Below are 13938 nucleotides of genomic sequence, written 5' to 3' on the forward strand. Positions count from 1 at the left end.
TATCCAAAACATTTTGTGCTGTCTGAACTACAAAAAAAAAAAAAAAAGTACAATCACCCAAGAGGAATAAATAATGCAAATTATTCAGTGTTTCAAGATCTGGGTTTTAGATTTGCTTATTTACCTTTCTTTCTAAATCCAAGCTCAGGGCAAGTTACAGTGAGATACAGTACAATCTCAGCTATGGAGGGTTAAAAAATGTGTCAGTGAGAGCAGCATAATTTGAACCCTAGCTGCTATTATTTGCTATTGGCACAGGAAGAGAAACTCATCTTCTTTCTCCTCCATAGTGTTTCCTCTGTCCTGTTAATCTCTTTCTCCTCAACAACGCATTTCCAGTCCTATTAACTCTCATCTTCCCCCCTCTTAAATTCAATCAATTTGTACCTCGCTTAATCTATTGTAAACCGCATAGAACTTAATGGTATTGCGGTATATAAACTGTTATTATTATTATTATATATCAAAAATTTAATATAATGAATCTGGTCTGCTAAATATTCATCATTCATGTATAAAAAGGGTTGGTTTATTGTAGTTCAAATACATAAACTGAACACTTCCAACGTTTCAAAATTAAACTTTAGAAACACAAATTTAACATTCAGACAGGAGTATACTGTTTACAAGAGTTATCCAGCAGGGCAATTCACTGTCTAATACAGAAATCAATGAAGATCACTTCATGGAAAATAGAAATGTATTTGTACAACCGTGCAGTGTTTGGTAACCCTGTGTTACCTAATATACCCAGTTCTGAGCAACGACGACAGGACGAGTATTCTCAAAAAGCAAAGTCACCTGACTGTCTACCCTTCAGAGGAGATACTCCAACTGAGCCTATGAACAAGACCCAGACACTATACACTCAAACTAGTCTCTGCAGCCTTAAACAGTGGGCAAAATAGTATTTTGCCCGTTTGTTTCCCTTGTACATTTATTTAGACATTGGTTCTTCTGTAGCACTTCCTTTCTTTGCTGTTAAGCTATGAAGAGTTAACAAACCCTTAGGCCTAATTCTGTGAAATTCGAAGCTGAGGAATGAGTTGTGTACAAGTCTACAGCCTTAGAAGGAGAAATTAAAAAAAAAAACCACCTCTGCTGCCAACCTGAATAACTCAAATCTGGCAGAATCCAGGCCTGAGGACTTGTAACATTGCTTTGTAGTAGTTTAACTATTCCTTGTGTCAGGAATTTAAAACACAAGTTAGAATATTGAGTGTTTATGCAGGTCATGCTACACAAAGAATGGTATAAATATTTCAGGTCTCTCTCTACTGAGACTAGGTTCACAAGTCCTGCTTCTTCTGCTGCTCCATATGCTTTGCTTCCTTCCTGATTTTCTTTTCAAAAGTTGGATTACTATAATGCACATGTATAAAATCTGACAGGTGACTCATGCAAGGATTTTAAATTATGTGCATCCTTCTTGCGCTCTGAGTATTTCACTGGTTACTTCGTCGATCGTCTGGTAGGCTCTGATGCTGTGGGTGGTGGTGGGGGACCTCGACGGTCTAGATCATCTACATATGACATAATGAGTTTGCGTCTCTCCTCAGGCACACAGTCAAGTACAAGATAGCGTTTATCATTCTGTAAAATCTTCTCAACATCTTTCAAGTGCTGGTCAGATTCCTGGACTAATTTTTTAGATCTGAAAAAAAAGCATACAGATTTTATAACCATGCACAATATATTTCTATCCCACCTAATGAGCCTTCCCATTTTTCAATCCACTCACAATTTAGTGAGATGCTATCAACAAGCTCCAAGATGAGCATACAAATTAGGCAAGGCTACCAGCATCTCTGGGCATGAGAAGATAAAAATTAATTTATTATAATCCAACAGTACAACCCAGATGAAACCAAACATACCTGTATGTTATAAATTTGGTCTCTTTCAAAAGTGTTCTGAAATCAGCTTTGGCGGTAATATATTTGTCTTTAATGTAGTCTTCAAATTCTTTCTGTTTTTTCTGTACATAATACAAAATTAACAGTTTGTAAAAGATGGCTTGCAACTTCAGGATGACCCCCATTTGAACTACATGGCCCTACAAATTCTAGAGTCTACCAGCAATTTATTCCCTCAGCATATCAAGGAAAGGAAATGTTACTGAATGTATTTGTTATAAGGGGAACCCTGCCTTATTTTCACTGTATGCAGATGATTTCTTCATAAACAGAAGTAAACCTACAAGGGGCTGAAGAGTTCTCTGTCTCTGCCCTATAAAGGTCAATAAAATGTCCACCTATAGCTAGGTTGAAAGAAGCCCAAAGATTCATGAAATGCAACCTTCTTCTTCTTAACAGTTTTCTCTATCAGGCAATCCCGCAGAAGGCAATAAACAGACTAATTTATTTACCAATTTGAAACTATGTGATCTACAATCTTTGGCAGAGTACAGATAAAACATATATAGTAACATATGGGAAAATCACAAAAGATAAAATATATCCCCCCCAAAAAGACGTCAAACCAGTTCCACCATCAGAAATGCTACAGAAACGAAAACAAAAAATCTGAATCTGAAGTTACCTCTGACTCCAAATTTAAAAAAATGACCCAGTATCCTTAGATCAGCACTTTTTACTAGAGTTTATACCAGGGGTGGGCAACTCTGGTCCTTGAGGGCCGGAATCCAGTCGGGTTTTCAGGATTTCCCCCAGTGAATATGCATGAGATCTATTTGCATGCACTGCTTTCAATTCAGTAGGGAAATCCTGAAAACCCAACTGGATTACGGCCCTCGAGGACCGGAGTTGCCCACCCTTGGTTTATACCGTCCTTTTTTTTTGAGGGTAGGGGATCAAAACTGTAGAATGAATGTGAAACTTAAGAGTAAGAAAAGGAGGGGTTACTCGCTACAAGATTAACCTCTTCTGGTTTAAAAATAGTACGGATGAGATTTAGACTTAGAGACTTGCCCTCTGGCACCTGATACACAAAGGAACCTGAACAGCCTGAAGAAGGGAGAGGAGGAAAAAATGATTCAAAACAAAATAAGGCCAACTCCTATTCCCTCTCTTGTTGATGGCTAGAGAAAAAATCCACTGCAGACTACTATGGTTTATTAAAAACATAACAGGACGGTGAACAGTATAGTAAAATTAGCATATCATCAAAATGAAACGAACGCTAATTTAGATAGGATAGAACTATTCATACAATGCAAGAATTAGGGAAGAGTCAGGGGCATTTAAAGCATAACAAATAAGTAAATAAAGAACACCTGTGGAGTATCACCACAGCATCAAAGGTGTTCTGGAATAGATATGTTTTTACGGCTGAACAGAATTTGGGATATCAGAATTCCTGACGGAGTTGCGAAGGAAGCATTGCAACAAAAAGAACTGTTTCTTGTGGATTCCAAAAAGACGTGCAGGGCATTTTTGATAGTGCATCTAAGTCCAACTTTGGATGTTTCTTGCAAGATGTCCAAATGTTGGTACAGGAAACATCCATTTTTGAAACCACTAGATGTGCATGTTTTTTTTGGGGGGAAATGACCTTTTTGGATGTTTTGATCCTTAGCACATGCAACATTTTTGATCATTATCAAATAGAAAAACGTCCATTTTCAAAACATCCAAATCAAGCCCATTTGGACGTACGTGGGAGTGACTAGCATTTTAATGGACTGGCTACACAGACATACCAACAGGGCAGTGAGGCACCTTAGAAGGCACTGCTTTGAACTTCACAGATGCCAGGTACATATTTCACCAGAACCCCCTTTTAGTGTATGGTGAGCCCTCCAAAACCTATAGCATCCACCTACCTACCACCCCAATAGCCCTTATGGCTGCGTCACCTATATGGCAGTACAGTAGGTTTTGGCTGTGTTTTGGTGGGCTTACAATTTCCACCATAAATGTAGTGGTTAGACTTGCTACTCCTCTCTATGGGTCACTAGCCCACCCACCAGGCTACTTAAGACACTTATGTGTAGGTCTACTAGGGTTTCCTATACCAGGTGCTGCTGTTCTGGAGACAGGTATGTACTTTTGTATTCTGATCTTTGTGGGGTGTGAGGGGGGTCAGTGAGCTCAGGGGAAGTGTGTGGGGTTCTTTATCTGTGCACTGGTCATGTGGTTACTTTAGGTACCTTTTTAACACTAATACCCTTTTAAAACAGGTCTAACTCAAAACATACAAGTACCATCAAGGATGTCTGCCAAAACATTCAATTATCCCTGCAGGACGTCTAAACCTGCCCAGAGCCCGCCCAAATGCACCCATAATACTCCTCCCAACATGCTCTGGATGCATAGTGGGAGAAACCTCTCACTAGAAGTCCAGGAAACAGGTTTTGCTTATCAGCACTTGGATGTCTTGTCAATTAGGACGTCCAAGCTAAGCCATTTTTTTCTCTTCCTCCTTAGGCTACTGCCCATCATCTCTGTCGTGCATCAGAGCCCATCTAAATAAATATTACATGGGAGACTCAGACAAGGCAGGTCTGAATTACACTGAACCATATAACTCAATCAATATTACTGTAGGGATTTTAGAACATTCTCTATTTAAACAAACTATTTTCCAGAATATTGACAAAAGATTAGCAGTACCAGAACAGCTGCAAAACTGAATCTCTACCTTTTCACTGGAGGAAAATTTAATGCATCGTGGATCTTCCTTAATTATTTTCTTCACTTCTTTCCACGTTGATGTCAAGGTAATCTTAAACAAGAAACAAAAAATATTCTTTATTACTGTATTACTAGAACTTTCTTTTTTTTAAATGAACAGAATATTGCATGAGGTCAATCCTCTTATCTTGATTGATTGGAATGACCCTTCCTAAAACAGGTAGAGACAATCCTAATATCAAACATACTTATGAGTTACTTAAATACTTGATTCTAATTTTAGTATCCCAATATAAGTTTTTTGCTCAACTTTTATGGGACAATCCACTTCTTTTAATAGATAAGAAATTAATTTCTTGGCCTCACAGGCAAAAACATAATATTTGGGATATTAGCTCTTTTATAGATCCTGTAATGAAAAACTAGAGAACTTTCTCTGATGTTCAAACAAATTATCAGTTATATAATTCTCAATTTTTTGCTTGGCTCCAGCTAAGATCTGTAATTCACCAAAGCAAAATTCCATATTCCACTTTGCAACAATCTTCTGACATATAATTTATGCAGCAAAATTTCTTCATGCTGCATCTCAATTTTATAATTTTCTTAAAAAACTGAACTCTCCAAACCTTAATGGTTTACATAAATCAAACCATATCTGACTCTGAATGGGACCTATTTTGAAGTTCCTTAGATAAGTCATCTAGACATCCAACAGACTGCTAAATCCTGTCGCTTCTGTCTACAAAATCACCAAAATTCACCCCTTCTCTGAACACGACCCAAACCCTCTCATAACCTCAACATTTAAACTACTGCAATCTACTTCTAACAGGTCTTCTGCTGAACCACCTCTCCTTCCTGCAATCTGTACAAAACTCTGTTGCATCTAATCTAATCTAATCCTTAGGTTTGTATACCGCATCATCTCCACGTTCGTAGAGCTCGACGCGGTTGCATGATTTATTGTCTGCCAACCTCACTACACTTAGCTCATCACTTCACTGGTTTCCTATCTGCCTTCGCATACAGCTCAAACTCCTACGAGGGTGTTCATTCTGCAGCTCCTTTCTTCTCTCTCTCCTTATATACCACCTCAAGAACTCCGTTCCTCAGACAAATTGCTTTTATCTTTATCCTTCTCCTCTTTCAATTCCAAACTTCATTCCCTTCAGCTCGCTGCCCCGTATGCCGGGAATAAACTACCTGAGTCCATTTGCCACACCACTTCCCTTCCCTTATTCGAAAGTAGAATGAAAACCCACCTTTGAGACAGCCTTCAGCTCATAACCCTACTCCCCACTGCTCACCACCCTAGTAAGCAATTTAACAATCTCCTCTCATCCTGTTTATCTGTCTTGATTGTAAGTTCATTTCGAGCAGGGACTGTCTCTTTTGTGACTCTGTATAGCACTGCAAAATAAATCTGGTAGCGCTCTAGAAATAATTAGTAGTAGTAGTAGTTTTTATCAAAATATTTAAGCAAAATGTTTTTTGGTTTTTTTTTAGCAATATAACATTCATACCTGAAAGTTAAGCAAGTCATGCTGCCATTTATTATAACTTATTTTAGAGAGGTCTATCCAAGAGGCACAAACAATTTTTATAACAAATGCAATAAGAGAATCTAATAAAGAACCATATTCTGTCATAGATGAATGAAAAGAAATGTCTTTCAATAGGATAATTTTATAAGAAATAGTAATGCATTTAAATTTGTGTGGGGCCCCTTGAAGTCTTTTATCACTTTATCATAATTGTCTCTTATTTTTACTTTTAGTGAATTTCTATACACATCCAGGGTAGGGTGGGAGGTTGGGTGGGGAGGGTTATTTCTTTGTTTATATATACATGCATAAGTAATAGTAAGGGGGGTATTCTTTATGTAATTTTATTGATTGAAAATAAGTGCTTACTGTTATGGCTACTGGATATATAGTGTTCTGCACTTTTTATTGATTTGAAAATTAATAAAGATTAATTAAAAAAAAAAAAAAAATAGAATCTATTATTTTTAAAATTTTACTGATAGTTACCCAAATCTTTGACCAATAATTTTTATCATAAAAACATTCATAAAGAAGGTGTCTATTGTTCCTAATATCCTGTGTACAAGACCAAGATGCATTTGAGAAAGGAGGAGTAAATTTGATGAGATTTCAAAGGGGTCCATAAGGACCTTTGAGCAATGAAGTATAGTGATTGTATGATAAAGAAAGATCTAGAAAAGGAGAGGTTTGAGTTGAAGACAACTCCAAGGTTACGAGTAGAGGAGACAGGAACGATAAGAGCATTATTTACAGAGATGGAGAATGGAGAGAAAGCAGAGGATATGTTTAGTTTTAGGTGGCAGTGGGACATTCAGGCAGCAATATTAGCCAGACAGGCTGAGACCTTTTCTTGGATTTTAAGTGAATCTCAGGGGTACAGAGGTAGCATACAAGCGATACTGGAAGCCATGGGAGAAGATCAGGGCACCGAGGGAAGAGGTGTAGAGAAGAGGTCCTAGAACCAAGCCCTGGGGTACCAATCATAGGGAATAGAGATGGAGAGACTTACTGCTGATGTTTCATCTAAGAGTTGCCTAAAATGTTCCCGCTTCTTTTTGCTAAGTGCTTCAATATGTTCGTTAAAAAGTTTTTCTTTCTCTTCTCTTTCTAGTACGGAGCCAGATTCCCACCGATGGTCCTTTCTCAGCGTCCTTCTCGTATCAGACCAGGAAACGTCTGAAGATCGAACCTAATGTACATAAATTCATGGATTAGAGCAGTGTATCACAAACTGTACGCCACAAGATGCCGGCAAAGAGAAGAGGCGCTGGCGTCAGCTGACTGCTTACAGGATGTACCTCTCGCAGCCAGAAGCACATCCTGTAGGCAGTCAGCCAGCGCTGATGACTCTCCTCCTCCAGGATCCCCCACCAGCGAAGTGACAGGTTCAGGTTCAGGATCGTGGTCGGGCTTCCGTGTGATGTCCGCACAATTCCAGATGCCTTCCGGCCACCGCACTGGGTTTAGTGTACTGTGGTGCTGAAAAGTTTGTGGGACACTGGATTAGAGGCATCTAATCCCATCAGGCACTTTTCTATGTCTGAACTTCTAGAACAATTTTACCTCAAAATTTATTGTTTTCAGAAATGGTCAGTACATAAGGATAGCACTATATTAAACATATTTGTCCCTAAAAAAATGCAACTACACTTCATGAACAATATTAATTGCAATAATAGGCTAATGTTGTGGTTCTTAAACTTCTCCTGGGGAACCTCCAGCTAGTCAGGGTTTCAAGATATCCCTAATGAATATGGATGAGAGAGATTTGCTTGCATGTCACCTTTATTATATGCATATCTGCCTCGTGCATATTCATTAGGGATATCTTAAAAACCCCAACTGTCTGGGGGTCCCCCAGGACAGGTTTAAGAACCACTGGGATAAGGTACAGTTCCTGAGGCCATAATCCAATCTTCACCGATTAGATAACATTCATACTTTTAGGTGCCTTGTTCTCTTGCCCTTTAGCCTGATTTGTAAAATACAGATATCTTAAACTTATTTTAAAACCAATTTGCAGTAGGCTAGGCATAAGAAAGGCACATAACATTGTTAAGGATGGAAAAGCAAGACTATAACCAAAAACCAATTAATCTATGCAGGACAGTGGGGAGGACTGGGTAGTCCTGGAAGATTTACCATCAATTACTATGCTCACAAGCATGCATTAAAAAAAACCTTCATACAGTAAGTAAAACAATCCTCAATAACTATATTAGCATGAAGAAGCAACTTTCCAGCAGATTAGCACACTATGACAGAAGAGTAAAATCTAGTTACCATATCAGACAGCAAAGCCTTGAAATTCTGGATGGCTTCTTCACGCTTATGTTGTTCTCGTTCCCTATCAATCTCCTTCGTCTGCTCCGAGCGTGCTTTCTGAACCTCTCTCTCTCGTTCACGCAAACTTGCCTCTATGCGGGCTTGCCTTTCAAGTTCCTTCTCTTTCTCAGAGTCTAAATTCTAGTGAAGGATAAGCATTTGATTTTTCGTTACCAATTCTGTATGAAACACTTCACTACATATAACATATGAGAGCAGTTTGAAAAGTTTGGTAAAAAGCAAGTTAAAACAACAGTCTCCATCGAGGGCTATACACTCAGTCCAGCAAGTTTCCAGTTTTGGGGTTTTGTTTTTTTTAATCTTTATTAATATTCAACAGAATATGAACAGAAAGAATAACAGAAAGAAGCACCTTTAACTTACAGAATTTAAAGTCATCATTTCCCCCCCAACCCTATTACTAATCAATGATGTAAACAAAATTATTCATAATACAATAAAATTTCACCCACCTCTCCACCCTCCTGGATATGCATGTGTATAATAAACAAACCTATATTAAAGAAAGATATCAATTATATAGATGCAGTAAAATCTGCCAATGGGCCCCAAACTAATTTAAACACCTTATTATTCTCTAACAATTCCGCATTCATTTTTTCATATTTGTAACTAGAGCATAGATTAGCCCACCAGAAAGGGAAGTTGAGACGATCAGAGTTCTTCCAATTTCGTATTATCATCTGTCATAATCAAAAACAGCCAACATTTATAGCGATTCATTGGGGGTTTGATATGTAACAAGGTGCCACATATGACCATCTCATGTCATTGGAAAAGATGAATCAAGTATTTCATTAATCTGTCCCCAGAAGCTGAGTATCAAAGGACAGAAGAAGAGCAGATGATCCAGTGTCCCAATATCTCCATGACAATGCCAGCATCTATTAGATGTTTCCAGTTTTATTGTGTCATAGGAAATAATAGCTTATGACAAAACTATCAACTTGCTGGACTAAGTGTATAGCCCCCGATGGAGAGACTACATTGTGGAACTTGCATTTTTATTTTTACCAAACTTTTCAAACCACCCTCGTAGTTGCAAGATATTGAAATGTTGAACACTCATACCTTGACTATTTTTTCAATGTATTGTTTGAAAAGGTCTTCCCTCAATGATGAGCCCTCTACGGCTTTATAACGTGGATCGCTTTCTACTTTGTCCTTCACTTTGCTCCAGCGTGACTGACTATCCAAATGGTGATTAGACAGCAAGTCAAAGAAATCCAGTCTCACCTACAATTTAAGGTAGGACAAAGAAAAAAAAATGGTGATGTTTTGTCTTTTCGAAACAAACCTGTGAGCTAAATATCTGAAACATGAATAACTATTTACTTACCTCATACGACAACTGTATAAATGCTAAATTTTAAACTTTAATAAGTAAATAATAGTTTGGATTTAGAGAATAGTAACCTCTAAAGTCTAGTCCGGTCGAAGTATGCTTTATTAATTTACTGGTGTTTATAGTGAGAAATTTTGTGGTCTGGATAAAGGGACTAGCATGATAAAGTCCTACAAAATGCACTTCCTAAAACACTACATGCTCCTTTCAGAAAACACATAGAAGTACTGTCTTAGGAAACAGCCAAGTCATTCAAAGAATTTGCAGGCCAGAACATCTATTCTGGCAAAATTCATAAAATTCCATGTTTTGGACTCACTGATTACATTTAAAAAGTTTCTGACCACATTACTAATTTAGATTACTATGTTCAAAACTAGGCCTTTGTTTTTACTGATTCTGTTAAAGCCAATGATATAATTACATTTGCTGTATTTTAAAGAAAAAAAGTGTTTAGAATGAGTACCGAGATGTTGAAAAGTGCACTAAACAAAACTAAACACAAAACACACCAAGGACCCTCAGAGTTAGGGACAATCAAGAGGACTTTTATTGAAGAGGCAGCTATTTGGAAAACACATCAGCTTTATATCATACTTTTAAAAGATCTGATTTCTACCTCGAAATCAGTTTATATCAGAGGCGCTTTTATTCATTCATTTATACATTGTGACCATCGGATGAGCCTGACACAGGTTTATCTCGCCAAAACACGGCCTGTCGGGTCCTACAATAAAACTCCTCTTGATTGTCCCTAACTCTGAGGGTCCTTCATGTTTTTGTGTTTGGTTTAGAATGAGTACTGAAAAATATGGATATTATGGACAAAGACTGAATTTTGGTTATTATCTACTAGAGATGGACAGAAAAATCACACAATCTTCACCAATACTTTCTGTCAGTCAGAAGATGAAGTGGATACCAATATGAGAATGAATGAATAAATGAAAAGCCAATAAAATCCCTACAGTCTAAATTTCTGAATATTTCCCCATTTATCCTCACATGTCTTGTATGTTTTACCCTCACATTATTGTGAAATTAGGTTTTTGATCAGTTTGTAAAGTATGTTATATGTTTACACAACAAATTTGTTTTAAGTCATTTTTAACATTGTACTTGTTTCATTTATTAATACATGTCATTTTTATTGTACATCGCCTAGCAAATTATATAGGCGATTCATCAAGACTTAATAAACTTGAAACTTGAAACTTGAAGGGGAGAGGACCCAAACACGTCCTACAAAGAATGTTTTCTTCCATCTTTACTAGAGAAAATGTGTGGCACATTTTTTTCAACAGTTGATGTACAAATGGTCACTTCTCAAGGCTGTGCTCACAGACTGGTAGTGAGAGGCACCAAATGCAAGGCTGGCTTTTGAACTTTAGAAAAATAGGTTTGGGTGGCATTTAAAACCAGAACCAGCACATATACCCTGATTTCAACATGACCACTGTAAGCCAAGAAATCATTTTTCATCATGGAAGCTTAATTTAATGCACAAACACAAAATCAGGTTATCTTGAAATACATTCCAATGAGGAAAGGTATTTTTGTTTAGTCGTTTATCTGGATTTATACCCGTCCCCCCAGAAGAGTTCAGAATGGTGACGATAACATGTGGAAGCCCTTCTAGATTTCTGCCAAACTTTGGCCAGCAGGTGCTGAAGACAACATTCAGCTTTTGACAGAAGTAATCACCATATACCCATGACGGTGCAAAATGAGAAAATAAAGATGAAATTAGATGCTTTTCACCTATGTAGCCACCTTGTTTGCCTTTCTAGAGCGCCAGGATCATGATTTCTCACCGCTTGTGCCAAGAGGAATTCTTCTCTAGGGCCAATGCCAATTACGCATCATACAGCGAGGCATATTAGGAAACAGGGTCTATCTAGGTTTACTCTTAAGAGTCTTAAGCATGGTACTGATGCATAAACTCAAATGAAAACTCCTGAACTACGGTCTCACATTTCCCAGCTTTCGAGTGACCTGACTTCTCTGGATTAACTCTGCAGTAGTTCAATTAAATCAACTTAATGTATAAAACAAACACTTTGCAGCTTGTTTAACATTTGTGCTTGTTGTCATGCATTTCTGTGTACTATTTGATACCACGCCAGCTGCAAACAGCTGGGCCCAGCTGCAAACAGAACACTAACAATTAGTAAACCAGTTCCTTTGTTTCACATTACTTTGTCTTTTTTTAAACAGTAAACTAAAACATTCAGCCACTATTAAAATGTGAAGCTTTCTAAGCCAAGAAGCAAATTAGAAAGAGAAATCTATTCAGGCTTTGCATTAGCTGGATTTCTTTATAGATCTAAAATAATATTAAAAAAGAAGACCAACAGAGCACTAAAAGGTCACTGGCAATCTGGAATGATTTCTACTTGATTCTTCAAGAAAAAAGCATAACTTAATTAATAAGAATTATGCCTATGACACAGAAATCTTTAAAGTTGGATGTTTTATGCAACAAGAGTGAGATAAATCACATCAGTCTGGTACATATACAGGAGAAAGTCACAAAACTGGCTTCTTTCTACCCTTCCATTAAGGCATGAATAAATAAGTCTAGGTCACTTTCCCAGTCTTCAAATGTCTTGTATACTACGTCAGCTAGAATGGCATATTGTGGTGGTCTATATAAACCAGTGGTTCCCAACCCTGTCCTGGAGGACCAGCAGGCCAATCGGGTTTTCAGGCTAGTCCTAATGAATATGCATGAGAGAAATTTGCATATAATGGAAGTGACAGGCAAGCAAATGCGCTCTATGCATATTCATTAGGGCTATCCTGAAAACCCGATTGGCCTGGTGGTCCTCCAGGACAGGGTTGGGAACCACTGATATAAACTAATGGGGCATTTTAATTTGTCCTATCTTGTACTGCTACTTTCACAATTATGTTGGTCAGTTGCTGCCACATCAGCACTATATAAGTTTGTCCTTTCTATGTGACCAAAAATTCAAAGGACATTTTTTCCAAAACTTAAAAAAAAAAAATCTGAAGTTGTCTTCCTAAATTTGCATCAATTTTACTACCATCCAGAATACAGTTTGAAATGTTGTCATTTGATGCTTGGTCACATTGAAAAAACCTGATTCCCCCCCCCTCCCATATATAAATTGCTAATAATGATGATGTGGGGTGGGGTAACAATTCTCTTTGTGCTTTTTCAATGTTATTTTTGGGATTACTTTTGTGACTCATGATCAGCAAACACATCAAGCAGAAATACCTCAAACCATACAAAAATATCATCACACAGTGCTATAAATGAAACTTTTTTTTTTTTTTTAGGGGGGGGGATAATGATCATTTGTCTGTCCTCCACTTCTTTGGCATGTGATGAGCTAACTATCTGCTGGAGGTAGAGAAATACTGACTAGATCCAGGCTATACAGATGATATTACTAGAAACTGTTTCTCTACCTCCGTCTGCTGGTCACTATAGTGGACTGGTCTAACTGAACAATAAAGAAGCCCTGAATTGTATGTAACATTAGGGTTAACATTTTTTCTTCTCTGGGAGGTACATACTCCTAAGAAGGGGGAGGGGGCACTTGGAAAATGGTGAGGTAACCCAAAAGACTTCTGAAATGTCTAAGATTTTATCACTGTATATTTTGTACCAAAACTATGCTTCAACACCTACGTTTGACCATATTCTAGCAGTAACCTCTGTTAATAAATAAAACTGAATTATGTAAATTATGCCTAGTAGGAAAAAAAACATTTCTGATTACTGCTGAAGGTTGTGCTCCGTGATGGTATCCCAGCCTACAGATTTTATCTAAGCAATTCTAAATCACTGTATAATTGTTTTATAGGATATTGGCTCTTGATGGGGAACTGATGCATCCAAGGAATGACAATATCCACTAACACAGTCCCACCCTCATCTGAATACTCAATTATAACTACTTTAAAACAGCATCACCTTTGGATTTCTAAATTCAAATCCAACTGTGTAGAAATATGAATGCCTAACTAGATTTTATGCCAATCCACTTATAGAAATGATTGTCATTAAACAAACTAAATTTTTGATGCCACATTTAAATGTACCTTATTTATCGGCTCCCCTGTCATA

The 13938-nt window shown here is 37.5% G+C and overlaps 1 protein-coding gene across 3 annotated transcripts in view; it reads right to left on the reverse strand.

Annotated features, from left to right (window-relative positions):
* Positions 1–507: 507 nt before the first annotated feature.
* TCERG1 (transcription elongation regulator 1) overlaps positions 508–13938 on the reverse strand; it is an 81322-nt gene continuing 67891 nt past the window's right edge. For all 3 annotated transcript variants that reach the window (XM_033926917.1, XM_033926918.1, XM_033926919.1), the window contains 6 exons: positions 9563–9727; positions 8429–8611; positions 7155–7334; positions 4603–4686; positions 1878–1978; positions 508–1654 (listed from right to left, as the gene is read on the reverse strand). In XM_033926917.1, coding sequence (XP_033782808.1) covers positions 1453–1654; positions 1878–1978; positions 4603–4686; positions 7155–7334; positions 8429–8611; positions 9563–9727 — 915 coding nt within the window. In that variant the 3' untranslated portion in view covers positions 508–1452. The remainder of the gene's footprint in view (positions 1655–1877; positions 1979–4602; positions 4687–7154; positions 7335–8428; positions 8612–9562; positions 9728–13938) is intronic.

Source organism: Geotrypetes seraphini, chromosome 18 (genome assembly GCF_902459505.1).
Source record: "Geotrypetes seraphini chromosome 18, aGeoSer1.1, whole genome shotgun sequence".
Classification (NCBI taxonomy): Eukaryota; Metazoa; Chordata; class Amphibia; order Gymnophiona; family Dermophiidae; genus Geotrypetes; species Geotrypetes seraphini.